The 17729-nt window shown below is 43.0% G+C and overlaps 2 protein-coding genes across 2 annotated transcripts in view; both read right to left on the bottom strand.

Moving 5' to 3' along the window:
* Positions 1-1221, bottom strand: part of LOC115825603 (titin homolog) — a 2831-nt gene extending 1610 nt beyond the window's left edge. Inside the window, exon 1 of the mRNA XM_030789388.1 lies at positions 1-1221. This exon is cut by the window's left edge and continues 1610 nt beyond it. Coding sequence (XP_030645248.1) covers positions 1-1187 — 1187 coding nt within the window. The 5' untranslated portion in view covers positions 1188-1221.
* Positions 1-17729, bottom strand: part of si:ch211-250g4.3 (titin homolog) — a 33496-nt gene that overhangs the window by 11216 nt on the left and 4551 nt on the right. Inside the window, exon 5 of the mRNA XM_030788537.1 lies at positions 1-17729. This exon is cut by the window's left edge and continues 1426 nt beyond it. Within this exon, the coding sequence (XP_030644397.1) occupies positions 1-17729 (17729 nt within the window).

The following is a 17729-nucleotide window of genomic DNA, read 5'->3' as shown; positions in this document are numbered from 1 at the left end:
TCTGCCTTTCGCTTGTCCAGTAGGCTGAATTGTGCGTCAGCTTCAGCCCTCATCTTCTCCAGGTTATTCCTCTCCTTTCTGAGGTCTTCCAAGCTGTCATCCAGCTCTTTCTGCTGCTTGATTATTTCTTCCTTTCTCTGCTCTAGTAGGCTCCATTGTGCATCAGCTTCAGCCCTCATCTTCACAAGATCATTTCTCTCTATTCTCATGACTTCCACACTGTCATAGACCTCTTTCTGTTGCTTGATTATTTCCGCTTTTCTCTGGTCAAGCAGGGTTCTTTGTACATCATCTTCAGCCCTCATCTTCTCCAGATCATTTCTCTCCTTTCTTAGGACTTCCAAACTGTAATCTACCTCTTTCTGCTGCTGCATTGTGTCCACCTTTCTCTTGTCCAGCAGTTTCTTTTGTGCATCAGCTTCAGCTCTCATCTTTGCAAGATCATTTCTCTCATTTTTCATGAGTTCTGATCTCTCATCCAGCTCTTTCTGCTGCTTCATCATTTCTGACTTTCTCTGCTCCAGGAAGCTCCATTGTGCATCAGCGTCAGCTCTCATCTTCACAAGATCATTTCTCTCATTTCGCATGCCTTCCAAACTGTCATCCACCTCTTTCTGTTGCTTGATTATTTCCATCTTTCTCTGCTGCAGCAGGCTCCATTCTGCATCAGCTTCAGCCCTAATCTTCGCAAGATCATTTATCTCTTTTCTCCTGACCTCCAAACTGTCATCTATCTCTTTCTGCTGCTTCATCATTTCTGACTTTCTCTTGTCCAGCAGGTCCAACTGCGCATCTGCTTCAGCCCTCATCCTCTCCAGGTCATTTCTTTCCTTTTTCATGATTTCCAAACTGTAATCCACCTCTTTTTGCTGCTTAATTATTTCCAGCTTTTTCCGGTCCAGCAGGCTCCTCTCTGCATCAGCTTCAACCTTCATCTTCTCCAGGTCATTTCTGTCCTTTCTTAGAATTTCCAAGCTGTCATCTACCTCTTTCTGTTGCTTGATTACTTCCTCCTTTCTGTGGTTCAGCAAGCTCCATTGTGCATCAGCTTCAGCCCTCATTTTTGCAAGATCATTTCTCTCTTTTCTCACGACTTCCAAAGTGTCATCCAACTCTTTCTGCTGCTTCATCATGTCTGCCTTTCGCTTGTCCAGTAGGCTGAATTGTGCGTCAGCTTCAGCCCTCATCTTCTCCAGGTTATTCCTCTCCTTTCTGAGGTCTTCCAAGCTGACATCCAGCTCTTTCTGCTGCTTGATTATTTCTTCCTTTCTCTGCTCTAGTAGGCTCCATTGTGCATCAGCTTCAGCCCTCATCTTCACAAGATCATTTCTCTCTATTCTCATGACTTCCACACTGTCATAGACCTCTTTCTGTTGCTTGATTATTTCCGCTTTTCTCTGGTCAAGCAGGGTTCTTTGTACATCATCTTCAGCCTTCATCTTCTCCAGATCATTTCTCTCCTTTCTTAGGACTTCCAAACTGTAATCTACCTCTTTCTGCTGCTGCATTGTGTCCACCTTTCTCTTGTCCAGCAGTTTCTTTTGTGCATCAGCTTCAGCTCTCATCTTTGCAAGATCAATTCTCTCATTTTTCATGAGTTCTGATCTCTCATCCAGCTCTTTCTGCTGCTTCATCATTTCTGACTTTCTCTGCTCCAGGAAGCTCCATTGTGCATCAGCGTCAGCTCTCATCTTCACAAGATCATTTCTCTCATTTCGCATGCCTTCCAAGCTGTCATCCACCTCTTTCTGTTGCTTGATTATTTCCATCTTTCTCTGCTGCAGCAGGCTCCATTCTGCATCAGCTTCAGCCCTAATCTTCGCAAGATCATTTATCTCTTTTCTCCTGACCTCCAAACTGTCATCCATCTCTTTCTGCTGCTTCATCATTTCTGACTTTCTCTTGTCCAGCAGGTCCAACTGCGCATCAGCTTCAGCCCTCATCCTCTCCAGGTCATTTCTTTCCTTCTTCATGATTTCCAAACTGTAATCCGCCTCTTTTTGCTGCTTAATTATTTCCAGCTTTTTCCGGTCCAGCAGGCTCCTCTCTGCATCAGCTTCAACCCTCATCTTCTCCAGGTCATTTCTGTCCTTTCTTAGGATTTCCAAGCTGTCATCTACTTCTTTCTGTTGCTTGATTACTTCCTCCTTTCTGTCGTTCAGCAAGCTCCATTGTGCATCAGCTTCAGCCCTCATTTTTGCAAGATCATTTCTCTCTTTTCTCACGACTTCCAAGGTGTCATCCAACTCTTTCTGCTGCTTGATTATTTCCATCTTTCTCTGCTGCAGCAGGCTCCATTCTGCATCAGCTTCAGCCCTAATATTTGCAAGATCATTTATCTCTTTTCTCCTGACCTCCAAACTGTCATCTATCTCTTTCTGCTGCTTAATTATTTCCAGCTTTTTCTGGTCCAGCAGGCTCCTCTCTGCATCAGCTTCAGCCCTCATCTTTTCCAGGTCATTTCTGTCCTTTCTTAGGATTTCCAAGCTGTCATCCACCTCTTTCTGTTGCTTGATTACTTCCACCTTTCTATGGTTCAGTAAGCTCCATTGTGCATCAGCTTCAGTCCTCATCTTTGCAAGATCATTTCTCTCTTTTCTCACGACTTCCAAACTGTCATCTATCTCTTTCTGCTGCTTCATCATGTCTGCCTTTCTCTTGTCCAGCAGGCTGAATTGTGCATCAGCTTCAGCCCTCATCTTCTCCAGGTTATTCCTCTCCTTTCTGAGGTCTTCCAAGCTGTCATCCAGCTCTTTCTGCTGCTTGATTATTTCCTCCTTTCTCTGCTCCAGCAGGCTGAATTGTGCATCTGCTTCAGCCCTCATCTTCTCAAGATCATTTCTCTCTATTCTCATGACTTCCACACTGTCATTGACCTCTTTCAGTTGCTTAATTATTTCCGCTTTTCTCTGGTCAAGCAGGCCAACTTCAGCCCTCATCCTCTCCAGATCATTTCTCTCCTTTCTTAGGACTTCCAAACTGTAATCTACCTCTTTCTGTTGACTCATTATTTCCATCCTTTTCTGCTCCAGCAGGATCCATTGTGAATCAGCTTCAGCCCTCTTCTTTGCAATATCATTTCTGTCTTTTCTCATGATTTCCCAACTGTCATCCAACTCTTTCTGTTTTTTCATTATTTCCACCTTTCTCTGCTCCAGCAGGGTCCTCTCAGCACCTATCATGTGATGCCACTCTTCCTTTTGATTACGTTGCTTTTCAAGATCTGCCAGTAAGCCTTCCAGATGTTCCTTTTCCAGCTTCAGGTTTATGATTTCTTTTTCAATTTCCTGTTTTTCTGTCAGTGTTTCCATCCTGGTCTGTTGTAGAGACTCTCTTGCTTTTCCTATCATTCCCTTCTGTTGCTCATCTTCTTCTCCTTGTTTTGCAACACGCAAGTCCAGTTCATCCTTTCCTCTCTCTAATTCAGCCCATTTCTCATTCATTTGCCTTCTCTCCTGTTCAAGGGCCTCTTTATCACTCTCAATCTCTTCTTTCTGCCTTTGTAGCTCAAGCCTGAATTTTTGCAAGTGCTCTTCTTCCTTCTTTGTCTCCTCAACTACTCTCTCAATTTCCTCCTTATCCTTTTCAGTTTGGACTGTCATTTCCTGCACTTTCTCTCTCTCCCTGGTGGTCTCGTCCAAGACCCTCTTCCAATGCTCAATGTCTCTGGCTAGGTCTGCCTTGGTCTTCTCCAGGTCTTTCCACTCATCCTGTAACCTTTGTTTGTCCACTTCAATCTCAGCCTTCAGAGTGTTACTTTCTTCTCTCTCACCCTTTAGCTGTGCCCTTAGGTGTCCTTCAGTTTGGACCCTTAGTGCCTCAGCTTCAGCCCTCATTTTCTCCAATTCATTCCTCTCCTTTCTGAGGTCTTCTAAGCTGTCATCCACCTCTTTCTGCTGCTTGATTATTTCCACCTTTTTATGGTCCAGCAGGCTCCATTGAGCATCAACTTCTGCTCTCGCTCTCTCCAGGTCATTTCGGTCCTTCCTGAGGACTTCCAAACTGCCATCCACCTCTTTCTGTTGCCGCATTATTTCCACCTTTCTCTGCTCCAGCAAGCTCCATTCTGCATCAGCTTCAGCCCTCATCTTCTCCAGGTCATTTCTCTCCTGCCGTTGGACTTCCAGACTGTCATCCACCTCTCTCTGCTGCTTCATTATTTCCACATTTCTCTGCTCCAGCAGATTCCACTGTGCATCAATTTCAGCTCTAAGTTTCTCCAGTTCATTTCTGTCCTTTCTGAGGTCTTCCAAGCTGTCATCCAACTCTTTCTGCTGCTTCATTATTTCCACATTTTTCTGCTCCAGCAGGTTCCACTTTGCATCAGTTTCAGCCCTCATCTTCACAAGATCATTTTTCTCCTTTCTTAGGACTTCCAAACTGTCATCCACCTCTTTCTGCTTCTGCATTGTGTCGACCTTTCTCTGCTGCATCAGGCTCCATTCTGCATCAGCTTCAGCTCTCATCTTTGCAAGATCATTTATCTCTTTTCTCCTGACTTCCAGACTGTCATCTATCTCTTTCTGCTTCTTCATCATTTCTGCCTTTCTCCTTTCCAGCAAGTTCAACTGTGCATCAGCTTCTGCCCTCATCTTCTCCAGGTCATTTCTCTCCTTTCTTAGGACTTCAAAACCGTCATCTAGCTCTCTCTGCTGCTTCATCATTTCTGTCTTTCTCTTGTCCAGCAGGTTCTTTTGTGCATCAGCTTCAGCCCTCATTCTTTCCAGGTCGTTTCTTTCCTTTCTCATGACTTCCGAACTGTCATCCAACTCTTTCTGCTGCTTAATTATTTCCACATTTCTCTGCTCCAGCAAGCTCCAGTCTGCATCAGCTTCAGCCCTCATCTTCTCCAGGTCATTTCTCTCCTGCTGTTGGACTTCCAAACTGTCATCCACCTCTCTCTGCTGCTTCATTATTTCCACATTTCTCTGCTCCAGCAGATTCCACTGTGCATCAATTTCAGCTCTAAGTTTCTCCAGTTCATTTCTGTCCTTTCTGTGGTCTTCCAAGCTGTCATCCAACTCTTTCTGCTGCTTCATTATTTCCACATTTCTCTGCTCCAGCAGGTTCCACTTTGCATCAGTTTCAGCCCTCATCTTCACAAGATCATTTTTCCCCTTTCTTAGGACTTCCAAACTGTCATCCACCTCTTTCTGCTTCTGCATTGTGTCGACCTTTCTCTGCTGCATCAGGCTCCATTCTGCATCAGCTTCAGCTCTCATCTTTGCAAGATCATTTATCTCTTTTCTCCTGACTTCCAGACTGTCATCTATCTCTTTCTGCTTCTTCATCATTTCTGCCTTTCTCCTTTCCAGCAAGTTCAACTGTGCATCAGCTTCTGCCCTCATCTTCTCCAGGTCATTTCTCTCCTTTCTTAGGACTTCAAAACCATCATCCAGCTCTCTCTGCTGCTTCATCATTTCTGTCTTTCTCTTGTCCAGCAGGTTCTTTTGTGCATCAGCTTCAGCCCTCATTCTTTCCAGGTCGTTTCTTTCCTTTCTCATGACTTCCGAACTGTCATCCACCTCTTTCTGCTGCTTAATTATTTCCAGCTTTTTCTGGTCCAGCAAGCTCCTTTGTGCGTGAGTTTCAGCCCTCATCTTCTCTAGGTCATTTCTCTCCTTTCTCAGGATATCCAATTTATAATCCACTTCTTTCTGTTGCTTGACTGTTTCTGCCTTTCTTTGCTCCAGGAGGCTCCATTCTGCATCAGCTTCAGCCCTCATCTGCACAAGATCATTTCTCTCATTTCTCATGACTTCCATATTGTAATCCACCTCTTTCTGCTGACTCATTATTTCCGACATTCGCTGCTCCAGCAGGTTCCATTGTGCATCAGCCTCATTTTTCTTCTTCGTAATATCATTTCTGTCTTTTCTCATGATTTCCCAACTGTCATCCACCTCTTTCTGCCGCTTCATTATTTCTGCTTCTCTCTGGTCCAGCAGGGTCCTCTCAGTGCCTGCCATCTGATGCCACTCTTCCTTTTCTTTACGCTGTTTTTCAAGATCTGCCAATAAGCCTTCTAGGTGATGCTTTTCCAGCTGCAGGCTTTTGATTTCTTTTTCAACTTCCTGTTTTTCTGTCAGTGTTTCTGTCCTGATCTTTTGTAGAGACTCACATTCTTTTCCTATCGCTCCCTTCTGTTTCTCATCTTCTTCTCTTTGTTTTTCAACATGCAAGTCCAGTTCATCCTTTCCTCTTTCTAACTCAGCCCATTTCTCATTCATTTGCCTTCTCTCCTGTTCAAGGGCCTTTTTATCACTCTCAATTTCTCCCTTCTGCCTTTGTAGCTCAAGTCTAAGCTTTTGCAAGTCCTCCTTTTCCTTCTTTGTCTTCTCAGCTGCACTCTCAGTGTCCTCCTGATCCTTTTTAATTTGGACTGTCATTTCCTGCACTTTCTCTCTCTCCCTGGTGGTCTCATCCAAGACCCTCTTCCAGTGCTCAGTGTCTCTGGCTAGGTCTGCCTTGGTCTTCTCCAGGTCTTTCCACTCATCCTGTAACTTTTGTTTGTCCACTTCAATCTCAGCCTTCAGAATGTCGATTTCTTCTCTCTCAAACTTTAGCGTTGCTCTTACATCTCCTTCAGTTTGGACTCTTAGTGCCTCAGCTTCAGCCCTCATCTTCTCCAGGTCATTCCTCTCCTTTCTGAGGTCTTCCCAGTTGTCATCCACTTCTTTCTGCTGTTTGATTATTTCTTCCTTTCTCTGTTCCAGGAGGCTCCATTCTGCATCTGCTTCAGCCCTCATCTTCTCCAGGTCATTCCTCTCCTTTCTGAAATCTTCCCAACTGTCATCCACTTCTTTCTGCTGTTTGATTATTTCTTCCTTTCTCTGTTCCAGCAGGCTCCATTCTGCATCTGCTTCAGCCCTCATCCTCTCCAGGTCATTCCTCTCCTTTCTGAGGTCTTCCAAGCTGTCATCCAGCTCTTTCTGCTGTTTAATTATTTCTGCCTTTCTCTGCTCTAGTAGGCTCCATTCTGCATCAGCCTCAGCCCTCATCTTCACAAGATCATTTCTCTCATTTCTCATGACTTCCACACTGTCATGGACCTCCTTTTGTTGCCTAATTATTTCCGCTTTTCTCTGGTCAAGTAGGCTTCTTTGTACATCAACTTCAGCCCTCATCTTCTCCAGATCATTTCTCTCCTTTCCTAGGACTTCCAAACTGTAATCCACTCCTTTCTGCTGCTGCATTGTGTCCACCTTTTTCTGGTCCAGCAGTTTCTTTTGTGCATCAGCGTCAGCTCTCATCTTCATAAGATCATTTCTCTCATTTCGCATGCCTTCCAAACTGTCATCCACCTCTTTCTGCTGCTTGATTATTTCCATCTTTCTCTGCTGCATCAGGCTCCATTCTGCATCAGCTTCAGCTCTCATCTTTGCAAGATCATTTCTCTCATTTTTCATGAGTTCCAATCTCTCATCCAACTCTTTCTGCTGCTTCATCATTTCTGACTTTCTCTGCTCCTGGAAGCTCCATTGTACATCAGCGTCAGCTCTCATCTTCACAAGATCATTTCTCTCATTTCGCATGCTTTCCAAACTGTCATCCACCTCTTTCTGCTGCTTGATTATTTCCATCTTTCTCTGCTGCAGCAGGCTCCATTCTGCATCAGCTTCAGCCCTAATCTTCGCAAGATCATTTATCTCTTTTCTCCTGACCTCCAAACTGTCATCTATCTCTTTCTGCTGCTTCATCATTTCTGACTTTCTCTTGTCCAGCAGGTTCATCTGTGCATCAGCTTCAACACTCATCTTCTCCAGGTCATTTCTCTCCTTCCTTAGGACTTCAAAGCTGTCATCCATCTCTCTCTGCTGCTTCACAATTTCTGTCTTTCTCTTGTCCAGCAGGTTCCAGTGTGCATTAGCTTCAGCCCTCATCTTCTCCAGGTCATTTCTGTCCTTTCTTAGGACTTCCAAACTGTCATCCATCTCTTTCCGCTGCTTAATCATGTCTGCCTTCCTCTTGTCCAGCAGGCTGAATTGTGCATCAGCTTCAGCCCTCATCTTCTCCAGGTTATTTCTCTCCTTTCTTAGGACTTCCAAACTGTCATCCACCTCTTTCTGCTGCTTGATTATTTCTGCCTTTCTCTTGTCCAGTAGGCTCCATTGTGCATCAGCTTCAGCCCTCATTTTCACAAGATCATTTCTCTCTTTTCTCATGACTTCCACACTGTCGTGGACCTCTTTCTGTTGCTTGATTATTTCTGCTTTCCTCAGGTCAAGCAGGGTTCTTTGTACATCATCTTCAGCCCTTATCTTCTCCAGATCATTTCTCTCCTTTCTTAGGACTTCCAAGCTGTCATCCACCTCTTTCTGCTGATTTATTATTTGCAAAATTCTCTGCTCCAGCAGGATCCATTGTGAATCAGCTTCAGCCCTCTTCTTTGCAATATCATTTCTGTCTTTTCTCATGATTTCCCAACTGTCATCCACCTCTTTCTGTTTCTTCATTATTTCTGCCTTTCTCTGCTCCAGCAGGGTCCTTTCGGCACTTATCATCTGCTGCCACTCTTCCTTTTCTTTACACTGTTTTTCAAGATCTGCCAGTAAGCCTTCCAGATACTCTTTTTCCAGCTGCAGGCTTTTAATTTCTTTTTCAACTTCCTGCTTTTCTGCCAGTGTTTCCATCCTGATCCTTTGTAGAGACTCACATTCTTTTTCTCTTGCTCTCTTCTGTTGCTCATCTTCTTCCCTTTGTTTTGCAACACGCAAGTCCAGTTCATCCCTTCCTCTGTCTAAATCAGCCCATTTCTCATTCATTTGCCTTCTCTCCTGTTCAAGAGCCTTTCTGTCATTCTCAGTCTCTTCTTTCTGCCTTTGTAGCTCAAGCTTAAACTTTTGCAAGTCTTCCTTTTCCTTCTTTGTCTCCTCAACTACACTCTCAATTTCCTCCTGATCCTTTTTAATTTGGACTGCCAGTTCCTGCACTTTCTCTCTCTCCCTGGTGGTCTCATCCAAGACCTTCTTCCAATGCTCAATGTCTCTGGCTATGTCTGCCTTGGTCTGCTCCAGGTCTTTCCACTCATCCTGTAACTTTTGTTTGTCCCCTTCAATCTCAGCCTTCAGAATGTCGATTTCTTCTCTCTCACCCTTTAGCTGTGCTCTTATATCTCCTTCAGTTTGGACCCTTAATGCCTCAGCTTCAGCCCTCATCTTCTCCAGGTCATTTCTCTCCTTTCTCAGGTCTTCCAAGCTCTTATCCATCTCTTTCTGCTGCTCGATAATTTCTGCCTCTCTCTGGTCCAGCAGGGTCCTCTCAGCACCTATCATCTGCTGCCACTCTTCCTTTTCTTTTCGCTGATTTTCAAGATCTGCCAGTAAAGCTTTCAGCTGCTCCTTTTCCAGCTTCAGGTTTTTGATTTCCTTTTCAACCTCCTGTTTTTCCGTCAGTGTTTCCGTCCTGATCTTTTCCAGAGACTCTCTTGCTTTTGCTATCATGTCCATCTTTTGCTCATCTTCTTCTCTTTGTTTTGCAACACGCAAGTCCAGTTCATCCCTTCCTCTCTCTAACTCAGCCCATTTCTCATTCATTTGCCTTCTCTCCTGTTCAAGGGCCTCTTTATCACTCTCAATCTCTTCTTTCTGCCTTTGGAGCTCAAGTCTCAACTTTTGCAAGTTCTCCTTTTCCTTCTTTGTCTCCTCAACTACACTGTCAGTGTCCTCCTGATCCTTTTCAATTTGGACTGTCATTTCCTGCTCTCTGTCTCCCTCCCTGATGGTCTCGTCTAAGACCTTCTTCAAATGCTCAGCGTCTCTGGCTATGTCTGCCTTGGTCTGCTCCAGGTCTTTCCACTCATCCTGTAACTTTTGTTTCTTCACTTCAATCTCTTTATATTCTGCATCTAGTTTAGCCTTCATGTCTACCAACTCCTCCTCCTGAAGTTTTGCAGTAGTTTTCAGCTTTTCCGTCTCTTCTTCTTTGAGTGTCTCAGCTTTTAGACTGTCGATTTGTTCTCTCTCACCTTTTAGTGATGCCTTTACATCATCATTGATTTGGACTCTTAGTCCCTCAGCTTCAGCCCTCTTCTTTGCAAGATCATTTCTCTCCTTTCTTAGGTCTTCCAAGCTGTCATCCACCTCTTTTTGCTGCTTGATTATTTTTGCCTTTCTCTGCTCCAGCAGGCTCCATTCTGCATCAGCTTCAGCCCTCATCTTCTCCAGGTAATTTCTCTCCTTTCTTAGGACTTCCAAGCTCTCATCCACCTCTTTCTGCTGCTTCATTATTTCCACCTGTCTCTGCTCCAGCAGGGTCCTCTCAGCCCCCATCATCCGCTGCCACTCTTCCTTTTCTTTTTGCTGATTTTCAAGACCTGCCAGTAAGGATTCCAGATGCTCTTTTTCCAGTTTCAGGCTTTCAATTTCCTTTTCAACCTTCTGTTTTTCTTTCTGTGCCTCCATCCTGATCTTTTCCAGAGACTCTCTTGCTTTTCCTATCGCTTCCATCTTTTGCTCATCCTCCTCTCCTTGTTTTGCCACACACAAGTCCAGTTCATCCCTTCCTCTCTCTAATTCAGCCCATTTCTCATTCATTTGCCTTCTCTCCTGTTCAAGAGCCTTTCTGTCACTTTCAATCTCTTCTTTCTGCCTTTGTAGCTCAAGCTTAAACTTTTGCAAGTCTTCCTTTTCCTTCTTTACCTCCTCAAATACACTCTCAATTTCCTCCTGATCCTTTTTAATTTGGACTGTCATTTCCTGCACTTTCTCTCTCTCCCTGGTGGTCTCATCCAAGACCTTCTTCCAATGCTCAGTGTCTCTGGCTATGTCCGCCTTGGTCACCTCCAGGTCTTTCCACTCATCCTGTAACGTTTGTTTGTCCACTTCAATCTCAGCCTTCAGAATGTCGATTTCTTCTCTCTCACCCTTTAGCTGTGCTCTTATGTCTCCTTCAGTTAGGACCTTTAGTGCCTCAGCTTCAGCCCTCATCTTCTCCAGGTCATTTCTCTCCTTTCTCAGGTCTTCCAAGCTCTTATCCATCTCTTTCTGCTGCTTGATAATTTCTGCCTCTCTCTGGTCCAGCAGGGTCCTCTCAGCACCTATCATCTGCTGCCGCTCTTCCTTTTCTTTAAGCTGATTTTCAAGATCTGCCAATAAAGCTTTCAGCTGCTCCTTTTCCAGCTTCAGGTTTTTGATTTCCTTTTCAACCTCCTGTTTTTCTGTCAGTGTTTCCGTCCTGATCTTTTCCAGAGACTCTCTTGCTTTTGCTATCGTGTCCATCTTTTGCTCATCTTCTTCTCTTTGTTTTGCCACACGCAAGTCCAGTTCATCCCTTCCTCTTTCTAACTCAGCCCATTTCTCATTCATTTGCTTCCTCTCTTGTTCAAGGGTCTCTTTATCACTCTCAATCTCTTCTTTCTGCCTTTGTAGCTCAAGCTTAAACTTTTGCAAGTCTTCCTTTTCCTTCTTTCTCTCCTCAACTACACTCTCAATTTCTTCCTTATCTTTTTCAAGTTGGACTGTCATTTCTTGCACTCTCTCTCTCTCCCTGGTGGTCTCGTCCAAGACCCTCTTCCAGTGTTCAGTGTCTCTGGTTATGTCCACCCTGGTCTGCTCCAGGTCCTTCCATTCATCCTGTAACTTTTGTTTCTCCACTTCAATCTCTTTATATTCTGCATCTAGTTTAGCCTTCATGTCTACCAACTCCTCCTCCTTGAGTTTTGCAGTAGTTTTCAGCTTTCCCGCCTCTTGTTCTTCTTTGAGTGTCTCATCTTTTAGACTGTCAATTTGTTCTCTCTCACCTTTTAGTGTTGCCTTTACATCATCATTGATTTGGACTCTTAGTCCCTCAGCTTCAGCCTTCATCTTTGCAAGATCATTTTTCTTTTTTCTTAGGTCTTCCAAGCTCTCATCCATCTCTTTCTGCTGCTTAGTTATTTCTGCCTTTCTCTGCTCCAGCAGGCTCCATTCTGCATTAACTTCAGCCCTCATCTTCTCCAGGTCATTTCTCTCCTTTCTCAGGTCTTCCAAGCTCTCATCCACCTCTTTCTGCTGCTTCATTATTTCCACCTGTCTCTGCTCCAGCAGGGTCCTCTCAGCCCCCATCATCCGCTGCCACTCTTCCTTTTCTTTTTGCTGCTTTTCAAGATCTGCCAGTAAGGATTCCAGCTGCTCCTTTTCCACCTTCAGGCTTTTGATTACCTTTTCAATCTCCTGTTTTTCTTTTAGTGCCTCCATCCTGATTTGTTCCAGAGACTCTCTTGTTTTTCCTATGGCTTCCATCTGTTGCTCATCGTCTTCTCCTTGTTTTGCAACATGCAGTTCATCCCTTCCTCTTTCTAACTCAGCCCATTTCTCATTCATTTGCCTTCTCTCCTGTTCAAGGGCCTCTTTATCACTCTCAATCTCTTCTTTCTGCCTTTGTAGCTCGAGCCTAAACTTTTGCAAGTCCTCCTTTTCCTTCTTTGTCTCTGTTATTACTCTCTCAATTTTCTCCTTATCCTTTTCAGTTTGGACTGTCATTTCCTGCACTTTCTCTCTCTCCCTGGTGGTCTCATCCAAGAGGTCTTTCAAATGCTCAGTGTCTCTGGCTATGTCCGCCTTGGTCCGCTCCAGGTCTTTCCACTCATCCTGTAACGTTTGTTTGTCCACTTCAATCTCAGCCTTCAGAATGTCGATTTCTTCTCTCTCAAACTTTAGTGTTGCTCTTACATCTCCTTCAGTTTGGACTCTTAGTGGCTCAGCTTCAGCCCTCATCTTCTCCAGGTCACTTCTCTCCTTTCTCAGGTCTTCCAAACTATCATCCATCTCTTTCTGTTGCTTCATTATTTCCACCTGTCTCTGCTCCAGCAGGGTCCTCTCAGCACCTATCATCTGCTGCCACTCTTCCTTTTCTTTTCGCTGCTTTTCAAGATCTGCCAGTAAGGCTTCCAGCTGCTCTTTTTCCAGCTTCAGGTTTTTGATTTCCTTTTCAACCTCCTGTTTTTCTGTCAGTGTTTCTGTCCTGATCTTTTCCAGAGACTCTCTTGCTTTTCCTATGGCTTCCATCTGGTGCTCATCTTCTTCCCTTTGTTTTGCAACACGCAAGTCCAGTTCATCCCTTCCTCTGTCTAAATCAGCCCATTTCTCATTCATTTGCCTTCTCTCCTGTTCAAGGGCCTCTTTATCACTCTCAATCTCCTCTTTCTGCCTTTGTAGCTCAAGCCTAAGCTTTTGCAAGTCCTCCTTTTCCTTCTTTGTCTCTGTTATCACTCTCTCAATTTTTTCCTTATCCTTTTCAGTTTGGACTGCCAGTTCCTGCACTTTCTCTCTCTCCCTGGTGGTCTCATCCAAGAGGTCTTTCAAATGCTCAGCGTCTCTGGATATGTCCACTTTGGTCTCCTCCAGGTCTTTCCACTCATCCTGTAACTTTTGTTTGTCCACCTCAGTCTCAGCCTTCCGGATGTCAATTTCTCCCTCACCCTTTAGCGTTGCCCTTACGTCTTCTTCAGTTTGGACTCTTAGTGGCTCAGCTTCAGCCCTCATCTTCTCCAGGTCACCTCTCTCCTTTCTCAGGTCTTCCAAACTATCATCCACCTCTTTCTGTTGCTTCATTATTTCCACCTGTCTCTGCTCCAGCAGGGTCCTCTCAGCACCTATCATCTGCTGCCACTCTTCCTTTTCTTTTCGCTGCTTTTCAAGATCTGCCAGTAAGGATTCCAGCTGCTCTTTTTCCAGCTTCAGGTTTTTGATTTCCTTTTCAACCTCCTGTTTTTCTTTCAGTGTTTCTGTCCTGATCTTTTCCAGAGACTCTCTTGCTTTTCCTATGGCTTCCATCTGGTGCTCATCTTCTTCCCTTTGTTTTGCAACACGCAAGTCCAGTTCATCCCTTCCTCTCTCTAATTCAGCCCATTTCTCATTCATCTGCTTTCTCTCCTGTTCAAGGGCCTCTTTATCCCTCTCAATCTCTTCTTTCTGCCTTTGTAGCTCAAGCTTGAACTTTTCGAAGTCCTCCTTTTCCTTCTTTATCTCCTCAACTACACTGTCAGTTTCTTCCTTACCCCTTTCGATTTGGCCCTTCATTTTCTCAGCTTTCTTCTTCTGTCCCTTTGATGTTAAAGTTTCTGTCCTTTTTTCCACTTGTTTTTCAGTTTCAGACTTCAGTCTTCTTAAGTCACCCATCTTTCGTATGATCAGTTCTTTCTGCCATTTCCTTTGTCCCAGAAACTTTTGGAGTTCTTCAGTCTCACTCAACACTTTCTTTATATCAGCTTGTATTTTCTCTTTTTCATCAGCTTCCAATTGAATCCTGTTATCAATATCTGTCTTAAGTTCTTGTAACATAACTTTGGTTTTTTCAATCTCCTCAGTCAACTGTTCTTTTTCTCCTTGATATGTTCCTTCACTTCTCCAAACTCCAGATTCTTCTCTTGCCCTTTGTATTTCTGCTTTATCTTGATCTAATTCATGCTTCTGCCTCATCATCATTCCTTTTTCTTGTTCAAGTTCTTCTTTTTCTTTCTCTATCTCCATCTTTACTCTATCTACCTCCTCTTTCTTCCTCATGATTTGTCTCATTTTTTGGTCAAGGTCCTTTCTCCTCTGATTCATCTCAGTCCTTATGATTTCCATTTCCTCTGTCTCCCGTTTTATGTTTTCCATCTTATTCTCTAATTCTTCTTTCTCCTTCTGTATTTCATCAATCAAGAGCTTTAACTGGTCTTTTTCAGTATTTAGTCTTTGCATTTGTACCTTAATTTCTTCTCTTTCTTTCCCTGTCTGTGACTTTATCTGCTCTATCTCTGCTCTCTCTTTTTCTGCATCTGCCATTTTACTTTCCATCTCCTCTCTTTCTTTCTTTAAATCATCCTCCATCTTTTCTAGTTTATCGACATCTGTCTTTATCTGTTGCATCTTGGCTTCGGTCATGTCTCCTAGCATCTTTAATTCAGCCTTTTGTTGTTCCAAATAATTGTTCTCCATTTTGATCCTCTCTTGCATTTGTTCCTCCATTCTTTCTTTCTGACTCTCCATCTGCCGTATTAGATTCTCCATAGCTTGCTTTTCTGCTATTGTTATTTTGACTTCTCTTTGTATTCCTCTCAAAGCTTCCCTAATTTTTGCAGTTTCCTGAATTAGCCTTTCCATCTCAGTTCTCGTCTGTTGTCTTTGGGCAGTGTCAAATTCACTTTCCTCCATTTTGTTTTGCAAATCATCATTTGTTTTTTTAACCATATCTCTCACTCCTTCGATCTCTCGTATCAGTGTCTGTAAATCAGCAATCACCTGCTCATTTTGATCTACTTTTATATCGGCCGCAACCTCTCTGATGTCAAATCTTCCCGTTGTTGTATGAAAACTGGGCGTCTCATACTCTTCAGCTGCCATTTTTTCTGCTTCTTCTTCAGTTTCGGACCTCTGTTTTCCCAGGTCACTCATCTTTCTCATGATCATTTCTGTCTGCCATTTTCTTTGTCCCAGAAACACTTGGAGATCTTCAGTTTCACTTATCACTTTCTTTATATCAGCTTGTATTTTCTCTTTTTCATCAGCTTCCATTTGAATCCTGTTATCTATATCTGTCTTAAGTTCTTGTAACATAACTTTGGTTTTTTCAATCTCCTCAGTTAACTGTTCTTTTTCTCCTTGATATGTTCCTTCACTTCTCCAAACTCCAGATTCTTCTCTTGCTCTTTGTATTTCTGCTTTAACCTGATCTAATTCATGCTTCTGCCTCATCATCATTCCTTTTTCTTGTTCAAGTTCTTCTTTTTCTTTCTCTATCTCCATCTTTACTCTATCTACCTCCTCTTTCTTCCTCATGATTTGTCTCATTTTTTGGTCAAGGTCCTTTCTCCTCTGATTCATCTCAGTCCTTATGATTTCCATTTCCGCTGTCTCCCGTTTTATGTTTTCCATCTTATTCTCTAATTCTTCTTTCTCCTTCTGTATTTCATCCATCAAGAGCTTTAACTGATCTTTTTCAGTATTTAGTCTTTGCATTTGTACCTTAATTTCTTCTCTTTCTTTCCCTGTGTGCAACTTTATCTGCTCTATCTCTGCTCTCTCGATTCCTACATCTGCCATTTTACTTTCCCTCTCCTCTCTTTCTCTCTTTGTGTTCTCTATCTCAGCCCTAATACTATTCAGCTCAGCTTTTTTCCTTGCGATCTGCCGCATTTGTTGATCAAGATCTTTTTTCTCCCTTGCAATCTCAGCCTTTACGATCTCCACTTCTTCCATTGTTTGTTTTGACTTTTGTAGCTTGTCTTCCACTTCCTTGTTCTTTTGCTGTATTTCATTCCTTAAGAACTTCAGTTCTTCCATCTCTAATTTTATTGTTTGCATTTTGCCTTCAATGTTATCCTTTTCTTCAAGTATCTTTGACTTTATTTGTTCAATTTCAACCCTTTCCTGCTGTGTCTCTGAAGACCTCTTCTCTATCTCCTGTTTTAGCATCAGCAAATCAGCCTTTATTTCTTCCAAATTATTCATCTCCCTTTTCACTTGTTCCATCTTATAGTCTATCGCATCTAGTGTCTCAACTTCCTCAATTTTACGTTGAATCTCAGTCTTGCTCTTCTCCAGTTCAACCCTCTCATTTTTAAGCTTTTCAAGGTTGTCCCTGATCTGCTCAATTTTCATGTCCAACCCAGCCCTCTTTTGTTCAATCTCATTCCTTTCTTTTTTCAAGTGTTCCTTGCTGCTTTCGATTAATTTCTTCTCTTTTTCTATCTCAGCCCGGATAAGCTCCAGTTCTCCCTTCTCTGTGCTTAAAGATTCCCTTAAATTTTCCTCCATTTGTCGCTTATAGGCTTCAAGATTAGACCTTGCCATCTCAAGTTCCTTCTTCTCTCTGCTGATGATGTTCTTCATTTCCTCCAGCTTTTGTTGCTGTTGATGCAGATCAGTCACTCTGTTCTCAAGTTGACTCTTCTCCTGCATCACAGTGTTCTTCATGTCTTCTAGCTCTTTTTTATTTATTTGAATTTTGATGTTCAAGTGCTCTAGTTCTTCCTTTCTGAGACTGACTTTGTTGTTTTCTTCTTGAATGACTTTGATCTGTTTTGTGGCATTGTCTTTCATGTGCTCAATGTTTTCTTTCTCTTCCTGTAATTTCATCATTATTTTCTCAACGTTTTCCCTTTGGTTTTCAACCTGGTTTTGAAACTCTTTTCTCCTTATCTCCATGTCTGCTTTTGACTTCTCCAAGTCACTCTTGTCCTTTTCAATCTTGTCTTTGTTTTTCTCCAGTTCTTTCCTCTGTTTTTCCATCTCAGCATACATTCTATTAATGTCTTCCTTCTTTGTCTTGTTGTCTTCAAGGAGGCCCTCAATTATTTCTCTCTCCTTTTGAAGATGGCTTGTGGTCCTTTGAATCTCAGCTTTGGTCTTCTCCAAATAGAGCTTCTCATTCTGAATCTTCTCAAAGTTGTTTTTGATCTGCTCTATTTCTCCCTCTATCTCAGCTTTCTTCTGTTCCATATAATCTCTCTCTCGTTTCAAGTTTTCCTTGCTGCTTTCAATTAGTTTCTTCTCTTGTTCTATCTCAGTACGGATAACATCCAGTTCTCCCTTCTCTGTCTTTAAAGATTTTCTTAAATTGTCCTCCACGTGTCTCTTGTAGGCTTCAAATTCAGACCTCATCACCTCAAGCTCTGTTTTCTCTCTCCTGATAGTGCCCTTTATGACCTCCAACTCTTGTTGTTGTCGGTGTGCCTCCATCTGCCCATCCACATACTCAGTCTGTATTCCTTTTTCTTCTGTTTGTTTTGAAATCTTACTTTCCAGGTCCTTCCTTTGTGATAATAT

This window comes from Chanos chanos, chromosome 12 (assembly GCF_902362185.1).
Source record: "Chanos chanos chromosome 12, fChaCha1.1, whole genome shotgun sequence".
Classification (NCBI taxonomy): domain Eukaryota; kingdom Metazoa; phylum Chordata; class Actinopteri; order Gonorynchiformes; family Chanidae; genus Chanos; species Chanos chanos.
The sequence above is the reverse complement of the archived record's forward strand: the minus strand, read 5'-3'. Positions and strand labels throughout refer to the sequence as shown.